The sequence below is a fragment of the Sus scrofa genome, chromosome 8, assembly GCF_000003025.6.
Source record: "Sus scrofa isolate TJ Tabasco breed Duroc chromosome 8, Sscrofa11.1, whole genome shotgun sequence".
NCBI lineage: Eukaryota > Metazoa > Chordata > Mammalia > Artiodactyla > Suidae > Sus > Sus scrofa.
The window spans coordinates 130868063-130887765 of record NC_010450.4 but is presented as its reverse complement, the minus strand read 5'-3'; the positions used below and the strand labels follow the sequence as shown (position 1 = coordinate 130887765).

Sequence of the window (19703 nt, the reverse complement as noted above, 5' to 3'; positions counted from 1 at the left end):
TTTGATCCCTGGCCTTGCTCAGTGGGTTAAGGATCTGGTGTTTCCGAGAGCTGCGGTGTGGGCCGCAGATGCGGCTTGGATCCTGCATTGCTGTGGCTCTGGCGTAGGCCGGTGGCTACAGTCTGATTAGACCCCTAGCCTGGGAACCAAACCGCGGGAGTGGCTCAAGAAAACATGCAAAAAGATGAAAAAAAAGGAATCTGGCATTTTCATGAGCTGTGGTGTAGGCTGAAGATGTGGCTCTGATTTGATGTGCTGTGGCTGTGGCGGCGGCCAGCAGCTGTAGCTCTGATTGGACCCTTAGCCTAGAAACCTCCATATGCCACGGGTGCAGCCCTAAAAACAAAAAACAAAAAAAACAACGAAAAAAGAGGAGAACAGGACACAGACACACCAAGGGAAAATGAAGCGAGGACGCAGAGAGAAGACAGGCACCCACAAGCAAGGAGAAAGGACGCAGAAGAACCAGCCCTGCTGATCTCCTGATCCTGGACTTCTAACCTCCAGGAATGTGAAAAGCCACAGTTCTGTTTTAAGCCACCAGTGTGTTTCATTTTCATGAGCCACTTCTCCCTGTTAGTTGACTGTTTCCCTCCAACAAAGAAGGGAGAAGTTTGTGTCTGTCGTGCTTACTACTAGATCCCCTGCACTAAGAATAACACCTCGTACAGAGCAGGTGAACAGATACTGGATGCATGAAAGCATCACAGTCGCAGAGCCTTTACCTCTTCAGGAGCAAAAGGACAGCATTTTGCTGTGCTGGAGTCTAAGCCAGTCGTGGGCTCATCCAGGAACAAGATGGACGGGTCAGTAATAAGCTCCATTGCAATACTAGTCCGTTTTCTTTCTCCTCCAGACACACCACGGATAAACTGGGTTCCCACCTAAAGCACAAATATTATCGTTATGAACAGTAACAACCAGAGCCACGATTGCTCGTGCAGCTCCTGACACGTGCCAACCCTAGCAGGGGCACTTTCTCTCATCAGCCTCGCTGATTCTGAACAGCAAATAAATGACTATGTGGGAGAAGAGCTAAGGTTGCTCTTTTTTTTTTTTTTTTTTTTGTCTTTTGTTTTTGTCTTTTTTGTTGTTTTGTTGTTGTTGTGGTGGTTGCTATTTCTTGGGCCGCTCCCGCGCATATGGAGGTTCCCAGGCTAGGGTTGAATCGGAGCTGTAGCCACCGGCCTACGCCAGAGCCACAGCAACTCAGGATCCGAGCCGCGTCTGCAACCTACACCACAGTTCACGGCAACGCCAGATCGTTAACCCACTGAGCAAGGGCAGGGACGAACCCGCAACCTCATGGTTCCTAGTCGGATTCGTTAACCACTGCGCCACGACGGGAACTCCAAAGGTTGCTCTTTATTTGAAGAATACACTGAGGCTCAGCTCAGAGCTGGGAAGTGGTTAATCCCAAAAGGAAACCCACGCTTTGAACAGTTCCGTATGTTTCTGATCCATCAAATATTTAGTTTTAAGACAGTTAAGCTAGAACACTAATAGATACAGTTCTGACATGGTGAAATCAAGACTAAAAAGGGAGATGGGGAGAGGAGACGAAAGCTGAAAGCATTTATTATAATTTGTTAGTTTCTCATACCCTCCCCATCACCCTCCCACTGCCCACCCCAAAAAGTCCAAAGTGTGGCCTGGCAGCTGGGAAAGTTCACTTTCGAAGGCAGCTATGCTAACCACTATGCCACTGACGCCAAGAACGTTCACTTGACACAACATCACACTGGCACCTCTGAAACCACCAAAGCTTCCTCATTGAACCCCCCTACACCCTAACTCACTGCAGAATGCCTCACTCACTCCTTCTGACAAATTCAGGAGGCAGAGTTTCTACGGGGCAACTGGCTGGGTGTTTCCAACGAGTCATGTCACTGTGTGGTGGGGGACCAGAAAGGCTTAGGGGGAGGTAAGAATTCTCCTTTTCTTCTTCTTTTTGGCCACACCCACAGCGTGCAGAAGTCCCAGGCCAGCGACGGAACCCTCACCACAGCAGCAACCCAAGCCACAGCAGTGACAACGCTGGATCCTTAACCCGCTGAGCCACCAGGGAATTCCCTAGGAAACAACTCCTACATTAAGAGTCTGCAAAGAGACACGAGCAAGTGCTACCCTGCCCTTTACTGGTGTTATAACACCTGAGCTGGCAGGGACGCTTGGGTCACAGCTGGGGAAATGCGAATAGATAGGACCTGGGCATAGCCGATAGCAAGACACGTTAATTTGGTTAGTTGATAATGGTGCTGCGGAAATGCAGGCAAAGTTCTTCTCTTGAAGATGCGGAAGTAGGATCAGGAGCGACATACCATGATACGCCTAAGTTTCCTTAAAATGCTTCCGAAAACATAACTGAGGCGATTACGAGGTAAGATGAACACCTGGGAAATCTAGTTGTTATAATTACTAAATGTTATTAGTAATCGTACCATTACATCAATTACCTGATGGTCACGTCATCACTATGTAACAAAGACCAAATCTGTCTCCAGACGGAGTCTGTTCCTAGAGCTCTCATCTTCGGGCGCCACTGCCTGTGGCTTAGTCACGCTGGCTCTGCACTTTTTGTGAAAGACTGTTGCCGAAGGCCTGAAATATACAGGGCAGCCCATTCTCTAGACCTCGACCTTTAAAGGTATACCACTGTCACTCATACGGAGTAAAAGGCTGTGGGACAGAGAGTAGCCTTTGTCTGCTTGGAGGATTATAGGAACACGGCGACCAGAGCCACAGGGATGGCTGCAAGAACAAAGGATTCTGGCCCAAGAGGGCTGCAACAACCAACCACACCTCGCTCCTCTTTTAGTATAAAAGAAGCCTGAGTTCGTACTTGGGTGAGTTGGTTCTTTGGACAAGAGTCCACCGTCTTCTCCATTTGCTGGCTTTCCAAATAAAGTCACTCTCCCTGACCCCAAGGACACATCTCTCAATTTACTGCCCTGTCATGCAGCGAGACTTACAAGTTTGGACTCAGTAACAAGTAATCAGACTACTCTAATTGTTATCCTTAAATTTTAGTTAAAAGTTTAAAGATTTTGGAGTTCCTGTTGTGGCTCAGTGGGTTAAGAACCTGACTCATATCCATGAGGATGTGGGTTCGATCCTTGGCTTCACTCAATGGTTAAGGATCTGGTGCTGCCACAAGCTTCGGCATAGGTCACAGGTGTGGCTCAAAGCTGGCATTGCTGTGGCTGTGGTGTAGGCCTGCAGCTGCAGCTCCGATTCAACTCCTAGTCTCGGAACTGCATGTGCCGCAGGTGCAGCCCTAAAAGGAAAAAATAAAAGTTAAAAAATTTTAATGTATTATTTCAACTAATTAGATTAGTAAGTTCTAAGTCAATCATACCCTTCAGCTTATTTTCCCTAGAAATCCACGCATCGAACGTTGGGCAATGACTGTCTATCAGGAGAGAACTTTTACCTAAAGGTGAAGAATGGTAAATGCCTACTGGAAAAACAAAATTAAAGAAACAGAGCCAACATAATCAAAACCTAATCACTCATAAAATGAAAATAAGTGGAAGTAGTGGCATCTCAGAGTTATTCCTCCAAACAAAATAAGCAATATATTTAAAGAATGTCAGAAAGTATCATATGAAGCACCACTCAGCTGAATATCGCCATTCTTTGTAAATCTAAGTAAAGGATATCACAGGTGGATTGAACTACCGCCATCACAATCTAAAAAGTTCATTCTCATCCAAAGTTTTAGACGTCTTCCCAGCCAAAAAGCTTTAGCTGTCTCCTGGCAAATTTTTCATACCTAGCCATCGACTGTAAAGTTGTACTCATTCATCACATTTCTTCTTTTGAGTCTCCATAACCCACAAAAGGAATTACTTTCCTCTCTCGTGCCTACAGCTGTTATTTCTACATCCTAAAAGAGCCCAGCACATCACAGTCTGTAAGTAAACACTGGCAGAAGAAAGGGAGAGGGGAGGGGAGGGAGGGAGGGACGGGAGACAAAAGTGCCAAAAGAACAGCTCCAGAAAAGCAATTGGATGTACTCAAATTAGAAATACACCCTAGAAGTTCCCAATGTGGAGAAGCGGAAACTAATCCAACTAGAAACCATGAGGTTGCGGGTTCAATCCCTGGCTTCGCTCAGCGGGTTAAGGATCTGGCATTGCTGTGAGCTGTGGTGTAGAGATGTGGCTCGGGTCCTGTTTGGCTGTGGCTGTGGCATAGGCTAGCAGCTGCAGCTCCAATTAGACCCCTAGCCTGGGAACCTCCATATGCTGCGGGTACGGCCCTCAAAAGAAAAAAGACAAAAAAAAAAAAAAAAAGAAAGAAAGAAATACACCCTAATACTACTGAATATAATTTTAGAAGCCAAATTACAGCAAAGGGAAGCATACAGAGCAGGAGCCCTGGAAGTTCACCATTTGTGAATGCCAGACGTATACCTCTCAAAAGTGATGGACCAAAGTCCCTGGAGGAAGAGAAGCACAGCTAAAAGGGGAAAGAAAACAGGAAGAAGGAAGGTTAGTGTGACGACACGACAGGAGGGGTGACGACACGACACGAGGCATGACAAACAGTCGGCGTGGGCGAGAAGCCAGAGCTGCATCACGTGGAAAGACCACGGATGCTTTGCCAAAGAACACTCACACGCTAGAGCACACGGCCACACTGCTTTTCCAGGGTTCAATCATGCCTAGTTTCTTAAACTGGTTCACTCCCATCTTCAGGCTAGATAACCCGTCGCTTTTCTCACGGTTCCAGAGAGCAGCCACTCGGGACCACACATGTGCCAGAAAACCGCTGAAGAAGTTCCACTATCCACACAGGGCCCACTTGGCCAGCTATGACACTCTCGTTGCTCTACATTACCTTGGAATCGGCCACTTTATCCAGACCCAACTCTTGAATGACCATGTTAATCCGCTCATTTTTTTCATGATTTGTCATGGTGGTCGGAAGCCGAAGAGCTGCCGAGAACTGTAAGTTTTCTCTCACTGTCAGCGTTCCCATCACGACGTCATCCTTAAAGCAAAATGGCATTTTCACAAGACCATCGCTCTGTAGTGCACGTACCTTATTCATAAAAACAACATACCCCGAGTTCCCGTCCCGCCTCAGTGGTTAACGAACCGGACGGGTATCCATGAGGACGCAGGATCAATCCCTGGCCTCGCTCAGTGGGTTCACGATCCAGTGTTACCGTGAGTTGTGGTCAGGGTTACAGACACAGCTCGGACATGGCTTTGCTGCGGCTGTGGTGGAGGCTGGCAACTGTAGCTCCGATTGGACCCCTAGCCTGGCAGCTTCCATGTGCCGTGGGTGCAGCCCTAAAAAGACCAAAAAAAAAGAAAGAAAGAAAATACCCAAGTTCTAGCTAATAACAAGCTTGCAATTAGACAATTTACAATAGCTCCAGGATGCAGACTGCTGCAAAGCCTGATGAAATCCTTCTCGTCCCAATCTGCTCGCCCAGAGAGAACACAGGGGATTACCAGCACTACATTTCCAGACTGTTTAACACAAAGATCTGCCAAACACAGTTCTAAGCTCGAGGATGGAGAGAAGTGAAGTGAAGAAAGCAGAAAACAGTCATGTCCTTTAGAAATGATACGACAACAAGAATTGATATCACTGCCCTTACAGGAGGCATATTCCAGATTCTTTCCACTGAATCCTGTGCTGAATCTTATGGGAGATTATGAAAAGCTGACATAAAGAAAAACTGTTTCTATAAGGATGTCCCACAGTCAATTAGAAACACACTCCCCTGTGAGCCAAGGCACTCGCCCAGTACAGAAACAGAGAAACCCATAATGCAAGTCCACAAATACTTACCTGTACCACGTAACCTGAGTTACATTTAAAATTGGCAGGTCGAGGTGCTCCATTGATCAAAAACATCTCCAGATAATCCATGCGGATCTTTCCTTGCAGCTAAGACATCTAACAACCTGTTCAAAAAAAAATGCGTTGTTGCGGCTTTTTTTCCATCCAACCTGGGTTTTCGCTCTCAGCTCACCTGAATCCAAATTCTGCTCAAGTTAGAATATTAACTTTTCAAGACTCATATTGTTTATGTGTATATAAAGATATACAGCTCTTTCAAGGCTCACCTCTTTTCTCTTTTCTTTTCTTTTTTTTTTTTTTTTAACTACATGCTACAATAAAGCCCAAAAACGTGAATGCAAGCAAAGCGCTGCGGGCTGATCCGGCACAGAGCACCCAAACTGCCTCCAGGCTGTGCGATATCCGGTCCTGAGGTCCCGAGGCAGGCCCTGTGCCCCTCGGTCTAAGACTCAAGCCCTCCCTTTCGCCTCGGGCTCCGCCTCCCCACTCTCCATTGTACCCCTTCCCTTCCCTGTCCACAGCACAAACCACGGCTGACAGCTGCATGCCAATCGCCTGATCATGTCCTGTTAGGAAGGCTGACCTAGCAAGACGTCCCCAACCTCAGGACAGAACCACAACCCAGCACAACTGCACGCTCCCCACCGCACCCAGACCTGGACCAGACGCCCAGACAAAGCGCAACGAGCACCTGCTCACATAAAGCTGATCTTTAAAGGCACACTGAAACTCGGGGTGGGGAACAGGAAGGAGACCAAGAGCTACAAAGCTCCACTTATACAGTCAGTGAGCCACGGGGATGTAAGACACAGTGTGAGGAGCACGGGCAGTGATGCTCCAGTAACTCTGTATCGGCACAGAGGGCTAGACGGACCACGGGGATCATGGCACCATGGGTGCCAGTGTCGAATCGCTGTGTGGCACACCTGCAACTGATGTAAGATTGCATGCCAACTCTAGCTCCATTTTCAAAAGCCACACATTAAAACTACCAAGAGAAAGCTTACTTATACTGCTATACTCACGAAGATTTGCCTCCACCTGTGGGTCCCAGAATGGCATTGAGGCCAGGTTTCATGATCCCACTGCAAATGCAAAAACACACCAAGTTACTGACCCACTTTAAAAGCAAGTCTATTATTTAGGGTTGGCATTTAACACACTCAGTGAAAACCGATGAAATTGCCGACAAGGGGGAGAAAAAAAGGCACCAATCAACTCTCAAAGGAAAAAGATACTCAATTGTTGGTTAACAGAAATCTAGCACACAAAAAATGTCAATCACTACTGAGGACTTAGAAGAAAACCGCCTTGGGTCTTAATTCCTTTCACCTCTTTTTTTTTTTTTTTTTTTTTTGGGTCTTTTTGTTTTCTTGCCTTTTCTAGGGCCACTCCTGCGGCATGTGGAGGTTCCAGGCTAGGGATCGAATTGGAGCTGTAGCCACCAGAGCCACAGCAACGCGGGATCTGAGCCGCGTCTACGACCTACACCATAGCTCGTGGCAACGCCAGATCCTTAACCCACTGAGCAAGGCCAGGGATCAAACCCGCAATCTCAGGGTTCCTAGTCGGATTCGTTAACCACTGGGCCCCCACGGGAACTCCTCTTTCACTTCTCTTCTACTACATTTAAATTGTTTTGGAAAAGGACACAAGAACTTTCTAGGTTCCTTGATGTCGCAGACGCTGGCGAAGCCCTTTGCTCCCCTCACTCCTCCCTCGCAGTGTAAAGTGCAGAACAGTCCTGGGTGATGCCTGATGAGAATCAGCTTCACGCCACCTCATGTGCTACCTAAGCAGCATTCCCACTGCTCCAATCCAGTCACACAAGAAACAATATATCTGAAACAGAAATTCAGTGGCTGGGCGTTCCGGTCGGGGCTCAGCGGTAAGGAAGCCAACGAGTGCCCATGAGGATGTGGGTTCGATCCCTGGCTCTGCTCAGTGAGTTAAGGATCCTGGGTTGCTGGGGCTGTGGCACAGGCCAGCATCGATAGCTCTGATTCGACCCCTAGCCTGGGAACATCCATACGTCGCCGGTACAGCCCTAAATAGACAACATAAAAAAAAAAAGAAGAAGAAACCCAATGGCTGGAAAAAAAGCACCTCGAGGCGTACAAAGAAAATATCCCCAATTCTTCACCCACATCAAATTCTTAATCAAATTAGAAAAGTAAAACATATACCCTCAGGATAATCTTGTCTTCTTCCTTGTACAGTATCAGAAAAAAATGGACTGGGACATTCTCGGTTTAGAAGTAGTGGATGCCACTTTCTATTGGAGAGAGCCTTGAAGGATATATAGACTAAGCACAGACGTTTGAGGGTAGTGAACATCCAGACAGAAAGGGGAGTTCCCGTTGTGGCTCAGTGGAAAGGAATCTGACTAGTATCCATGAGGATGCAGGTTCCATTCCTGGCCTTGCTCTGTGGGTTCAGGATCTGGCATTGCTGTGAGCTGCAGTGGAGGTCACAGACGCGGCTCAGATCCCCAGTTGCTGTGGCTATGGTGTAGGCCAGCAGCTGCAGCTGCAATTTGACCTCTAGCCTACGAAGCTCCATATGCTGTGGGTGCGGCCCTAAAAAGAAAAAAATTTAAGGCAGGGTTGACTGTGCTGAGACTCAAGAAGACGGCAAATACTTTGATCTGAGTGTAGAATGGTTGCTGGGTAGAATGGTTAAGGAGGATGGGCTGGACCAAAGAGAATGACGGGCAGGCTCTGCAGTTACATCCGCCTGATGAAACCGAGGAATTCCAGGCCCTTTCAAAACCCTGGTTACCAAGTCCAGCCTCTCTTTGGAACTGGCAGGTAAGTCAAAGTTATTCCATGGAATTCCCGTGTGGTGCAGTGGGTTAAGGATCTGCTGTTTTCACTGCAGTGGCTTGGGTCGCTGCTATGGCTCAGGTTCAATCCCTGGCCTGGGAACTTCCTCATATTGTGGGCATTGCCAGAAAAAAAGAAAAAAAGTAGTCCACAGAGAAAACACTACCCATTCCAAATGGAAGGTTTAAAGTCAAAGGCTATTTCACTCTCAGATAATTCCTGCAGAAGCCAATTGCCATGATCACAGAATTGCCGTGACTGATAAACTTTTCCATGTACCCCAGTGTTTCCATCAGGAGGCCTCCGCATATACGGACCACTGTGCGTGCACTGTCACAGCTGTGAAATGGCTGGTGCTAGGGTGACATGTACTTTTCACTTTGCTCATCAGCCGGAGTGACTCTCACTGAAACACTGGACAAATAAATGAGTTCGGTAAACCAGGAACAAGCTGTAAAACAGACAAATCTCTTATTCTTTCAGTGACCTTCCCCCACAGATGTAAAAAGACATGCTAGTGGTGAGTGAATGCTCAAGATGCATTTAGCCAAAGCGCGGTATGTACCTTCTTTATTAACAGCATTCAAGGAAGAGCTTCTGAAATAATGAGGAATAAGCTTGTTATCCACTAAGATATCATTGCCAGAAAACCATTCTAGGTTTCCAAAATACCTCCTCAAATCAAGACAAAGCAATCAGAAATGACTAACCCCAAACAGAATCTAAGTATTCTAAGACCAAGGGTTTTACAGATCCTTGAGTTGGGCTCCATGAGGCACTAAGCTCTAACACTGCAGAAAACAACAATAATGTACAATCACCATGGCAACAGTTCCAGTTTGGAGCAGTGGCTAATTCTCCCTCCATTCATTCAGCATGATTATCCAGTGTCTACTATGTCTAACAAGACACTCTTCTAGAACATGGGACAGAGCTGAGAATAAAATCAAGTCCTGGGCCTCAGAGGATTTTCATTCTTGTCTAGGGATCAGCAGTCTACAGCTGTCACCTGGTTTCTGTTTTCATAAACAAAGTGTTATTGGGATGGAGCTTTACCCACTCCTCTACGGAATGTCTATGGCTGCTTTCATGCCGTAACAGCCGGCATGGGCAGTTGCAACACCAATGGCGGCCTCCAAAGCTGAACAGATTTACTCACAGGCCCTTCACAGAAAAATCTGCTGACTCCTGCTCTAGTCCATGCCAACAATTCCTTTGGTTCCCTACCCTACCCTATGCCCTACTCTCATCCCTTGAAATCAGTTCCCCACCCTTATTTATTGCTTTACAGCATTTACTTGCAGCAAAGTCCCCCTCACTACCCTGTAAAACCTTTCCAATAAGAATTATGTCAGGGAGTTCCCTTGGTGGCTCATTAGGATAAGGATCCAGTGTTGTCACTGCTGTGGCACAAATCTGATCCCTGGCCCAGGAATTTCCACATGCCTCGGGTGTGGCCAAGAAAGAGAATTATGTCATCTTGCCTTACCTCCTACCCCAACAGCATGGAGCTCAGTGGACTACTGAGTATAGAATACACATAAAGAAACCCGGTGAAAGAAGTCACATCACATGTATTACTTCTTAGTGGGTAATGGTTAATCCTTCGGTCTCGGTTTATAAAAGAGTTGTCAATGCCACTCTCAGTGCTCAGAGCACGGCCCCTCCCTACCTGCCCTACACAATCCTGCCCTACCCAGACACACACAATCTTCATTTCCTTCCTCCCCACACCCCTGAACCTCGATTTAGGGTTGAGGACATGCGCGGTGTCTCCTAATCCTTCTTCACAGTAGGATGACACAGTGAGGTACTCTAGTCCTAATCCCCCACTAGACTAGACGGTTTCTGAGGACAGAGGGCTTATCTGTGTCATCAGCATCTTGCACAATGTCAAGCACCTAGCAGACATTCAAAATTTGTGGAATAAGTGAGTATCAACACTTCTATAAATGACAAGCACTTCTGAGAAAACCAAAAGAAATGTTTTCAATAAAAACAAGTGTCGAGAAGTAGGGAAAACTTAGGGAAAAACAGGTATAGACTGATCGGAAAGAAAATCTGCATCCCCTACTTGTCACTTCATGTTCAAATATTAATACGACAGTCATTTCTATTAGCCTTCCCCTTCCCTCCTAAGGGGAAGGTGACTGAAGCGGGCAGAGGTGTAGCAATGCCAGCACCTAAGAACACAGGCTGCAAAGGGAGGTGGGAGGAAGAGAAGGCACAGCTGGAGTGACAGAAGACCATTTATGCTGAGGAATAAGAAAACTGATGGAGAAAGTCAAAGACAATGAGAATCAGGTTTTTCACTTTTTTCTCACTTTTTATGACCTTGGAAATGTGGAAAGAAGCTGAGAGTGTTAGATCTACACTGGAGGACATAGTAATGAGAAGTCACAGGTTTTAATCTGTATACACAGATAGATATAGAAAGTTCTAGATATACCGAAACACACATACCTTCCCTAGGTCTGTTCCCTGAGAAGCTATAATATCCTAAGAGCAATGAACATTCCAAACACACAGATCTTGATTTGTAAAATACGACCCTCCACAAAAAAGAAAAAAGCTGATTCCAGGTCTGACACAGGGTAAGCACACAGTCTGAACCTTCTTGCCATGCCAACAAAACATTCAAAGAATGAGAGACTATATCCAAAGAATAAGCTAAAAACACAAACAAACAAAACTAACCAGAACTACCTTGAAAGTCTCCCACTGACCAAATCAGGACTAGAAGAGCATCAAGGTGGATAATGACCATAAGGTGCAACTGACAAAAGACAAACCCATGGGCCTACACTGGTGGAAATAAATGGGTGAGAATAAGAATCTCATTTCCCTCTGTGGGGAATAAAGAGATGACGAATCAAGTTTTTCCTTTTATTAGAGTACAAACAAGTACATACAGAAGAAATGGGTGAAAATTTTAAAAATCACCTTTTTAACTACCAAATCAGATGGTTACTGCTGTTTCGGGCAGGAGTCATCAATGGGGGTTAGTGCGAGTGGGTTGAAGTTTAATGAGAAAGAGGATTTTTTTTTTTTTTTTTGAGAAATAGGATTTTGGAATAATGGAATAATGTTAGAGTATCTCCCTTCATAATATTTATCAATTACAAAGGGGATGATGGTGACATTATACTAAAGAAGGCTGGCAGACCCCAACCTGGGCAGGTAATCAAGGTTAAGGGATGGGACAGAAAAACGACAGCGTGGATGAGACTGAAGAGACACAACGTGCTGAGAAGCGTGGCTGAGCAGCAGCCCCCCAGGACCCGCCCCTATGTTCAGGCTGAGGCCACCCCTGGACTGCTCCCAGGCAATGACTGAGTGGTTATATAAGGGAGAGTCCCTGTCTCTAGAAATATTTACTGGAGGAGGTGGTGATAATGGAACATCATATGGGCAGCCTGTTCTCACATGGTCCAGAAAAATATCAACAGCAGTGAGCACATAAAGAAACAAAGTGACGGAGCTCCTGCTATAGCTCAGTGGGTTACAAACCCAACTAGTATCCATGAGGATGGAGGTTCGATTCCTGGCCTCGCTCAGTGGGTTAAGGATCTAGCATTGCCATGAGTTTCAACGAAGGTTGCAGATAGGGCTTGGATCCATGTGGCTGTGGTTCTGATTTGACCTCTAGCCTGGGAACTTCCATATGCCTCAGTTGCACTCCTAAAAAAATAAACAAATAAACAAGATAAATGAGAGCACCCTTTGCCCATCCTAGACAAACTCAGTTGAAACCAGCAAATAGGAAAAAGAAACACCACTGCCTACACCAGAAATGTGAGTAAGCAAGAAAAACAATCCCTGGCATCCTCTTAATTACTAAAATTTGAAATGATTACAAGATTTGACTGAGTTTTTATGAACCTAGAAATGCGTGTAAGGATGAACTCACCTGTTGCTGAAATGCATACCACTCAACCATAAAAACACTGTAAAGCCTTGAGCAGACGACACCATTAGTGTTAGCAAGTTAACACACTACTAGCTTTAAAACATAAGCAAGGGAGTTCCCATCGTGGCTCAGTGGGTAATGAATCCGACTAGGAACCATGAGATTGCGGGTTCGATCCCCGTCCTTGCTCAGTGGGCTGTGGTGTAGGCCGGCGGCTGCAGTTCTGATTGGACTTTAAAACATAAGCAAGGGAGTTCCCATCGTGCCTCAGTGGGTAATGAATCCGACTAGGAACCATGAGATTGCGGGTTCGATCCCCGTCCTTGCTCAGTGGGCTGTGGTGTAGGCCAGCGGCTGCAGTTCTGATTGGACCCCTGGCCTGGGAACCTCTATACGCCTCGGGTGCAGCCCCAGAAATGGCAAAAAAGACAAACAAACAAACAAACAAAACATAAGCAAGACAAATATACCCTCGAGCAGTAATATATTCAATTTACTCAACCTGCACATATTGCAAATCATTTGCTAACTTCCATTTAGCAGCAAAACATCTCAAGTGACCAGCACTTTTCTTCATTCTTTGCTCCACAAATAACCTGGCAGCTTTTCAGAAAGGTCAGTCGATGCTAGTCTGGGCATATGCAGCAAAAGATAAAAGCTTTTCACCTCCCATTCCTCTCCTTATTCTCACACTCAGGGGTCCCTCTATCGCCCACGCCACCACCATGTGATGAGTCAGTTGCTGGATGGCGGGAAGAAAAATCATAGTTTTGTACGGACTTGAATTCTGTAAGACAACCGAGTGTGTTACTTTGGGTCCTAAACTCTCTTCCGTCTCTTAGACGTGAGCTAAGCTCCAGTTGTCTTACATGTACATACATACACCCAACATCTCATCCAACTGGCTCACCGCTCAGCTCGTTTAGCCGAAAGCAATGAAGAGCGTGTGTCTGTCTACCTGTGCAGACCGGTACCTTGATCTGCACTAAGCAAAACCTGAGACGCGCACTGCACGACAATGAACCTGTTTCAGTAAAAGTTCATGGACGACGTACTTGATGTTCGTCAGTATTTCCTTCTCAACCGTTTTCCGACAAAAAAGAAAGCCACTCTTCACTTTCACTCGATAGCAGATGTCATGAAAGCTTAACACAGCTCCCCCAGCAGACGTCTTCAGCTCATTGGAGCTGGACCCCGGCAGGCCATTGGTGTTCCTTTTTGACATCGGGATTGAAACTTGGTAACTATTGGAGGACATCTGGAGTGTTTCTGCCTTTCTGCAGAGGGAAAAGCAACAGTAAGTTGATGGTCCAGGTAAATGAGCCTGCAAACAGCAGTTAACAATCAACTGAAAACAAGCTTGTTGAGAGTTCCCGTTGTGGCCCAGTGGAAACAAACCTGACCGCTACCCATGAGGATGTGGGTTCGATCCCTGGCATCAGCGGGGCGGGGATCTGGCCTTGCTGTGGCTGTGGTGTAGGCCAGCAGCTGTAGCACCAATTCGACCCCTAGCCTGGGAACCTCCACATACCGCAAAAAGCAAAACAGAACAAGTCCACTGTGGTACAAACTTCCAGTTATAAAATGAGTAAGTCCTGGGGATATAACGCATAACATGGTGACTACAGCTAATGATACCGTATTATGTATTTGGAAGTTGCTAAGAGAGATCTTAGAAGTTCTCATCATAAAAAGAAAAAAACTAAAAACGGTGACTTTTGTGTGTGGTGGATGTTGACTAGACTTACTGTGGCGAACATTTCACAACATATAACATCATTTTGGGGCAAAGCCTCCTTGTCTGCCCGCTTGCATTTCTTACAAGCATCATATGTTAATAAATCTATGTCTCGCCTATCACTTTGGCTCTCGCTAAATTCCTTCTGCGCAGAGACATGAAGAACCTGGACCTCAGTGAGACCAGACACCAGGACAGAAAGAGATATATGATGAATTTTGCTAGCTCTTCATTTGAGAGAGCAACGAAAGAAGACAGAAAACATATTAGTGCTTCAAGAAGCCATAGCAGAAGTTCCCGTCGTGGCTCAGTGGTTAGCGAGTCCGACTAGGAACCATGAGGTTGCGGGTGTGATCCCTGGCCTTGCTCAGTGGGTTAAGGATCCGGCGTTGCCGTGAGGTGTGGTGTAGGTTGCAAACGCGGCTCGGATCCCGTGTTGCTGTGGCTCTGGTTGTAGGCCAGCGGCTATAGCTCCGATTCAACCCCTAGCCTGGGAACCTCCATATGCTGCAGGAGCAACCCAAGAAAATGGCAAAAAGACAAAAAAAAAGAAGAAGAAGAAGAAGAAGCCGTAGCTTCTGGCAGATGTTGCAAGAATGAATGAGCTCATTGACCTTTTTTTCTTTTTCTTTTTTGGAGACTTGTGTCAACTTTTGAGTGGTTTCCAATTGCACAATGAGCATCTGGACAGTTCTGACATCTTTATTACACTCTCTGAATTCTTAAAACGTTACCATTTTGTTCGAAGATGATTTCTTTCAAGATTAAAACAATTATTGAACTGCTCCAAAACTAAAATAAAATCATTATGTTATATACCTGAAATAACACAATGTTATATGCCAATTATATCTCAATTTAAAAAAAAATTTAAACAGACATCAAAAAATTTTAATGTAAAATGCCACATTAGTCATTTTTATACTGATTATATGTTTAAGTAAAAATATTATGGATATACTGGATCCAATGAACTACCTTAAGAAAACTTTTAGAAGTTCCCAAAACGTGGCTCAGTGGGTTAAGAACCCCACAGAGCATCCGTGAGAATGCGGGTTTGATTCCTGGCCTGCCTCACTGGGTTGAGGATCTGGCCTTGCCCCAAGCCGAAGTGTAGGTTACTGACGGGGCTGGGATCTGGTGCTGTAGCTGTGCCATAGGCTCTCAGCTGCAGCTCTGATTCAACCTCTAGCCTGGGAACTTTCATACGCCACAGGTTTAGTCGTAAAAAAAAAAAAAAATTAAACAAGTCCATTTAAAACTGCAATGAAATAAACACCTGCACTTCCAATGAACAGGCCGTATTGCAGCAATAACAACAACCCTGGAACTTTTATTAGGGAGGCAGACACAACTCTGAATACATAAACTCCAATCAGATGGCAACAGAACATTGCATAATAGGGATGTTTACTCCTTAGATATAAAACTACTTAAAACTCATGAAGCAGGAAAAAATAAGGTGGAGTCAGATCTGACTTGAAAAGTATATTATGATACAATTCAAGATCACGGACAGACCAGGTAATCACGATGACCCCGTTTTTGTTTTCATCTATGACAGAGTTATTACAAAAAGGGAATTGGCCAGGCAGTCAGAGACAAGAGAGATTTCTTTGAATTTAAACTCTAGGCTTTTTTCTTTTTTTTTTTTTTTTTTGTCTTTTTAGGGCCGCATCCTAGGCATATGGAGGTTCCCAGGCTGGGGGCTAATCAGACCTACAGCTGCCGGTCCACATCACAGCCACAGCATCTCGGGATCTGAGCCGTGTCTTCAACCTACACCACAGCTCATGGCAAAGCCGGATCCTTAACCCTCTGGAGCAAGGCCAGGGATCAAACCTGCAACCTCATGGATCCTGGTCAGGTTTGTTTCCATTGTGCCACAATAGGAACTCCCAAGAATCTTTTTTTTTTTTTTTTAAATCCATAGATAAGTTTACTAGCAGTTTAAACAGATTAGGAAAGAATTAGTGAACTGAAACTACTATGTAGAAAACATCGAGATTGAAGGGTGTATGAAAATTATCACCATGGAAAAGAAACAAAAACAGTCCAGACTGAAAAGATTGGAAAAAAAATAGGCTTTTTTAAAACTACATAAAAGAGCTAAGAAACACAGGAGGCTGCTGATGAAAAAGGTCTGGCATACGTGTAAGTGGAGACCTGGGAGGGAGAAAAAAAATGGAGCAGAATCAATATTTGAACAAATACCGTCCCAAAAATGGAGCAATGGTATCAAGCCACCGACTGAAGAAGCTCCAGGAACACCTAAACAGGACACAACACGAAAGCTACACCTGAGTGTATCAGAGTAGAAGTGCCCCAAACCAAAATAACTTGTAATTGATTCTGTACCCCCAAACTTCTCTAGTATTATCGCATTTGAAACACTATTCAATTTTGGAAACTGCAAAAGCAGAAAACCTCTTAGAAAGTGGCACCCAGGAAGTTAAAAGAGCTTAGTTTTAATCTGTGAACATGAAGAATGATATTGAAATCCTACTCTCTTAGAGCAGTAAGAGCGAAGGCTCAAGGAACAAGTCATCCAGAGGCCTGACACTTTGACCTATGGAGCTTCCAGGCCAAGGATCAGATCTGAGCAGCTGTTGAGACCTACCCTGCAGCAGCAGCGGCAGCAGCAACACTGGATACTTTCTTTTTTCTTTCTTTCTTTCTTTTTTTTTTTTTCCCCGGTCTTTTTGCCTTTTCTAGGACCGCTCCCACGGCACATAGAGGTTCTCAGGCTAGGGGTCTAATCGGAACTGTAGCCGCCGACCTACGCCACAGCCACAGCAACATGGGATCCGAGCCTCGTCTTCGACCTACACCACAGCTCACAGCAACGCCGGATCCGGAACCCACTGAGCAAGGCCAGGGATCGAACCCACAACCTCATGGTTCCTAGTCGGATTCGTTAACCACTTCACCACGACGGGAACTCCAACACTGGATCCTTTAACCCACTGCGCCCAGCTGGGGATCAAACCTGCAGATTGAACCTGCATCCAGGTGCTGCAGAGACGCTGCCGATCCACTTCACCACCGCGGGGATGCCTTGACTTTCTTAACTAAGCCAGCTTCCGCGTCTTCAAAGGCCAAACTCTGCTAGCCTGACCCGAGCAATCACTTCTCCTGCTGTGACTCCCTTTTGATACTGAGCCACTGAGGACACTTCCTAACCCTCCCCAAGGCTCATGAGGAGACTCGAATATGACACTGCTTGAATTGAAACAGGTCATTGGCTCAAGACAGACATCTATGCAGACTTTGGGGGTATTTTCTGCTAAATATAAGGCACTCATTGGAATTAAAGTAGCCAAGAAAGATCATCCATGCCCACCCCTCCATACATCCAAGACAGAGGGCTAAAACGCATAAACACAACCACGTTTTTAGAAACGTGCCACTGAGCAATACTGAAATCCCACTCTCTTACAGCAGTGAGAGACGAGGTTCAAGGGACAAGTCATCCAGAGGCCCGACACCTTCACATACATGGTTTCCAGGCCAAGGATCAAATCTGTCACATTGCCTTCACCGTGACAGGATTTCAGTCTGTAATTCACACTGTAATTGTAATTCAACTGCTAGGAGGTGCTTGATTCCTGCCTAGAATTCTAATACTCTTGCTCAGAGAGACAGCAGGGCCTTAGAAGTTCAAGTATCACAAAATCAAGAGGCTGAACAGGCACAACGAAAGTACACCACCCAGCTGAAGCACCACAAGCTTTGTTTCATACCCGAGAAAACAAACTTATTTCTAACACCACTACGGAACAATAAATTACTACAAGATCAAAGAAAAGCCATATAGTAATGACTACAAAATGAAGAAAATACATCTCAGCACCCTGTTCACCTCAAAGCACTCAGCCTCTCCTTAAGACCACATCCTGGGTTTAGATGAGTCACTAAAGTAATCACCTCCAAGTAAATGTTAATCTTGACCTAAGGTCAGAAGCTTTCTGCCCACTCAGGTTGCTTCAATTAGATTTGCATTATCTTTCTATATTACAAAACAACAACAACAACAACAAAACACCCAAACCACATCTAAATTCCTTCATAAGGAAAATCAACTTTCTACCTTGTGGCTGCTTCCCTTCCAGAGCATCTGCTAGGTCACCTTCCGCGTCCTAGAACCATTTCAAAACCCTTTAGTCCTTCGATAAAAGAAGCATCCACGTCATTACACAACTCACCTGCACTCTGTCCTCTCTGTTAACTGGCCTGATTATCTTTTCACCAGCTGCAATACTCTTTCTGAACATGACTGAGGGGCTGGAACAATGAGATTCTTTCCCGCTTTCCAGCTGTTCTGCCTCTGTCACCTTTCGTCTCGTTGCTTTCTAACCAGTAAGGCCACATTTTTACTTTTTTGAAACATTTGAACAATCTTCTTTCATAGATGCTGGTTATCTATCATAAGAATGATAACCTGCATTTAAAAATACTTTGGGAGTTCCTGCCATGGCACAGTGGTTAACGAATCCAACCAGGAACCATGAGGTGGCGGGTTTGATCCCTGGCCTCCTCAGTGGGTTAAGGATCCGGCGTTGCCGTGAGCTGTGGTGTAGGTCGCAGACGCGGCTCGGATCCCGCGTTGCTGTGGCTCTGGCGTAGGCCGGTGGCTACAGCTCCGATTCAACCCCTAGCCTGGGAACCTCCATATGCCGTGGGTGCCGCCCTAGAAAAGGCAAAAAGAAAAAAATAAAATAAAAATACCACTTTTGGAGTTCCCACTATGGCTCACTGGAACCGATCCTGACTAGGATCCAAGAAGATTTGGGTTTGATCTTTGGCCCCACTCAGTGGGTTAAGGATCCAGCGTTGCCATGAGCTGTGGTGTAGGTTGCATCTGGTGCTACTATGACTGTGGCATAAGCCGGCAGCTGTAGCTCCAACTGGATGCCTAGCCTAGGAACTTCCATATGCCTTGGGTGCAGCCGTGAAAAAAATAAATAAATAAATAAACAAACCACTTTTAGGAGTTCCCTGGTGGCCTAGCAGTAAGGACCTGGTGTTGTCATTGCTGTGCTTGGATCACTGTTGTAGTACGGGTTTCAATCCCTGGCCTGGAAACTTCTGCAAAAAACAATAAACCCAAAAAACACCACTTTTTTCTATTTCACTCTTTACCGTGCCTTAATCTGAGAGTCTACTATAAATGGAGTACATAGTACAATGAAAACTGCACGTAGGTAATAAAAGCACAGGCGTCAATTCCAAAGTCCTCAGCCAGGGACCTGTCCACAGCTGTAGGTACTGCAGCTGTTGGCAGAAGCCAGAGCCGCCCCAGGTCTAGAGTCTGGGCCTTGCTCTTCCGTTTTTTTCCCCAGGGCTAATAGAGCAGAGGGAGAGTCCGCCCTGCCTTGTGGCCGTGAGGACGTGCTGTATAAGTGCA

The 19703-nt window shown here is 45.6% G+C and overlaps 1 protein-coding gene across 1 annotated transcript in view; it reads right to left on the bottom strand.

The window, feature by feature from the left end:
* ABCG2 (ATP-binding cassette, sub-family G (WHITE), member 2) overlaps positions 1-19703 on the bottom strand; it is a 91975-nt gene that overhangs the window by 57623 nt on the left and 14649 nt on the right. The window contains 2 exon segments of the mRNA NM_214010.1: positions 6849-6908; positions 13614-13835. Of these exon segments, the coding sequence (NP_999175.1) occupies positions 6849-6908; positions 13614-13816 (263 nt within the window). The 5' untranslated portion in view covers positions 13817-13835.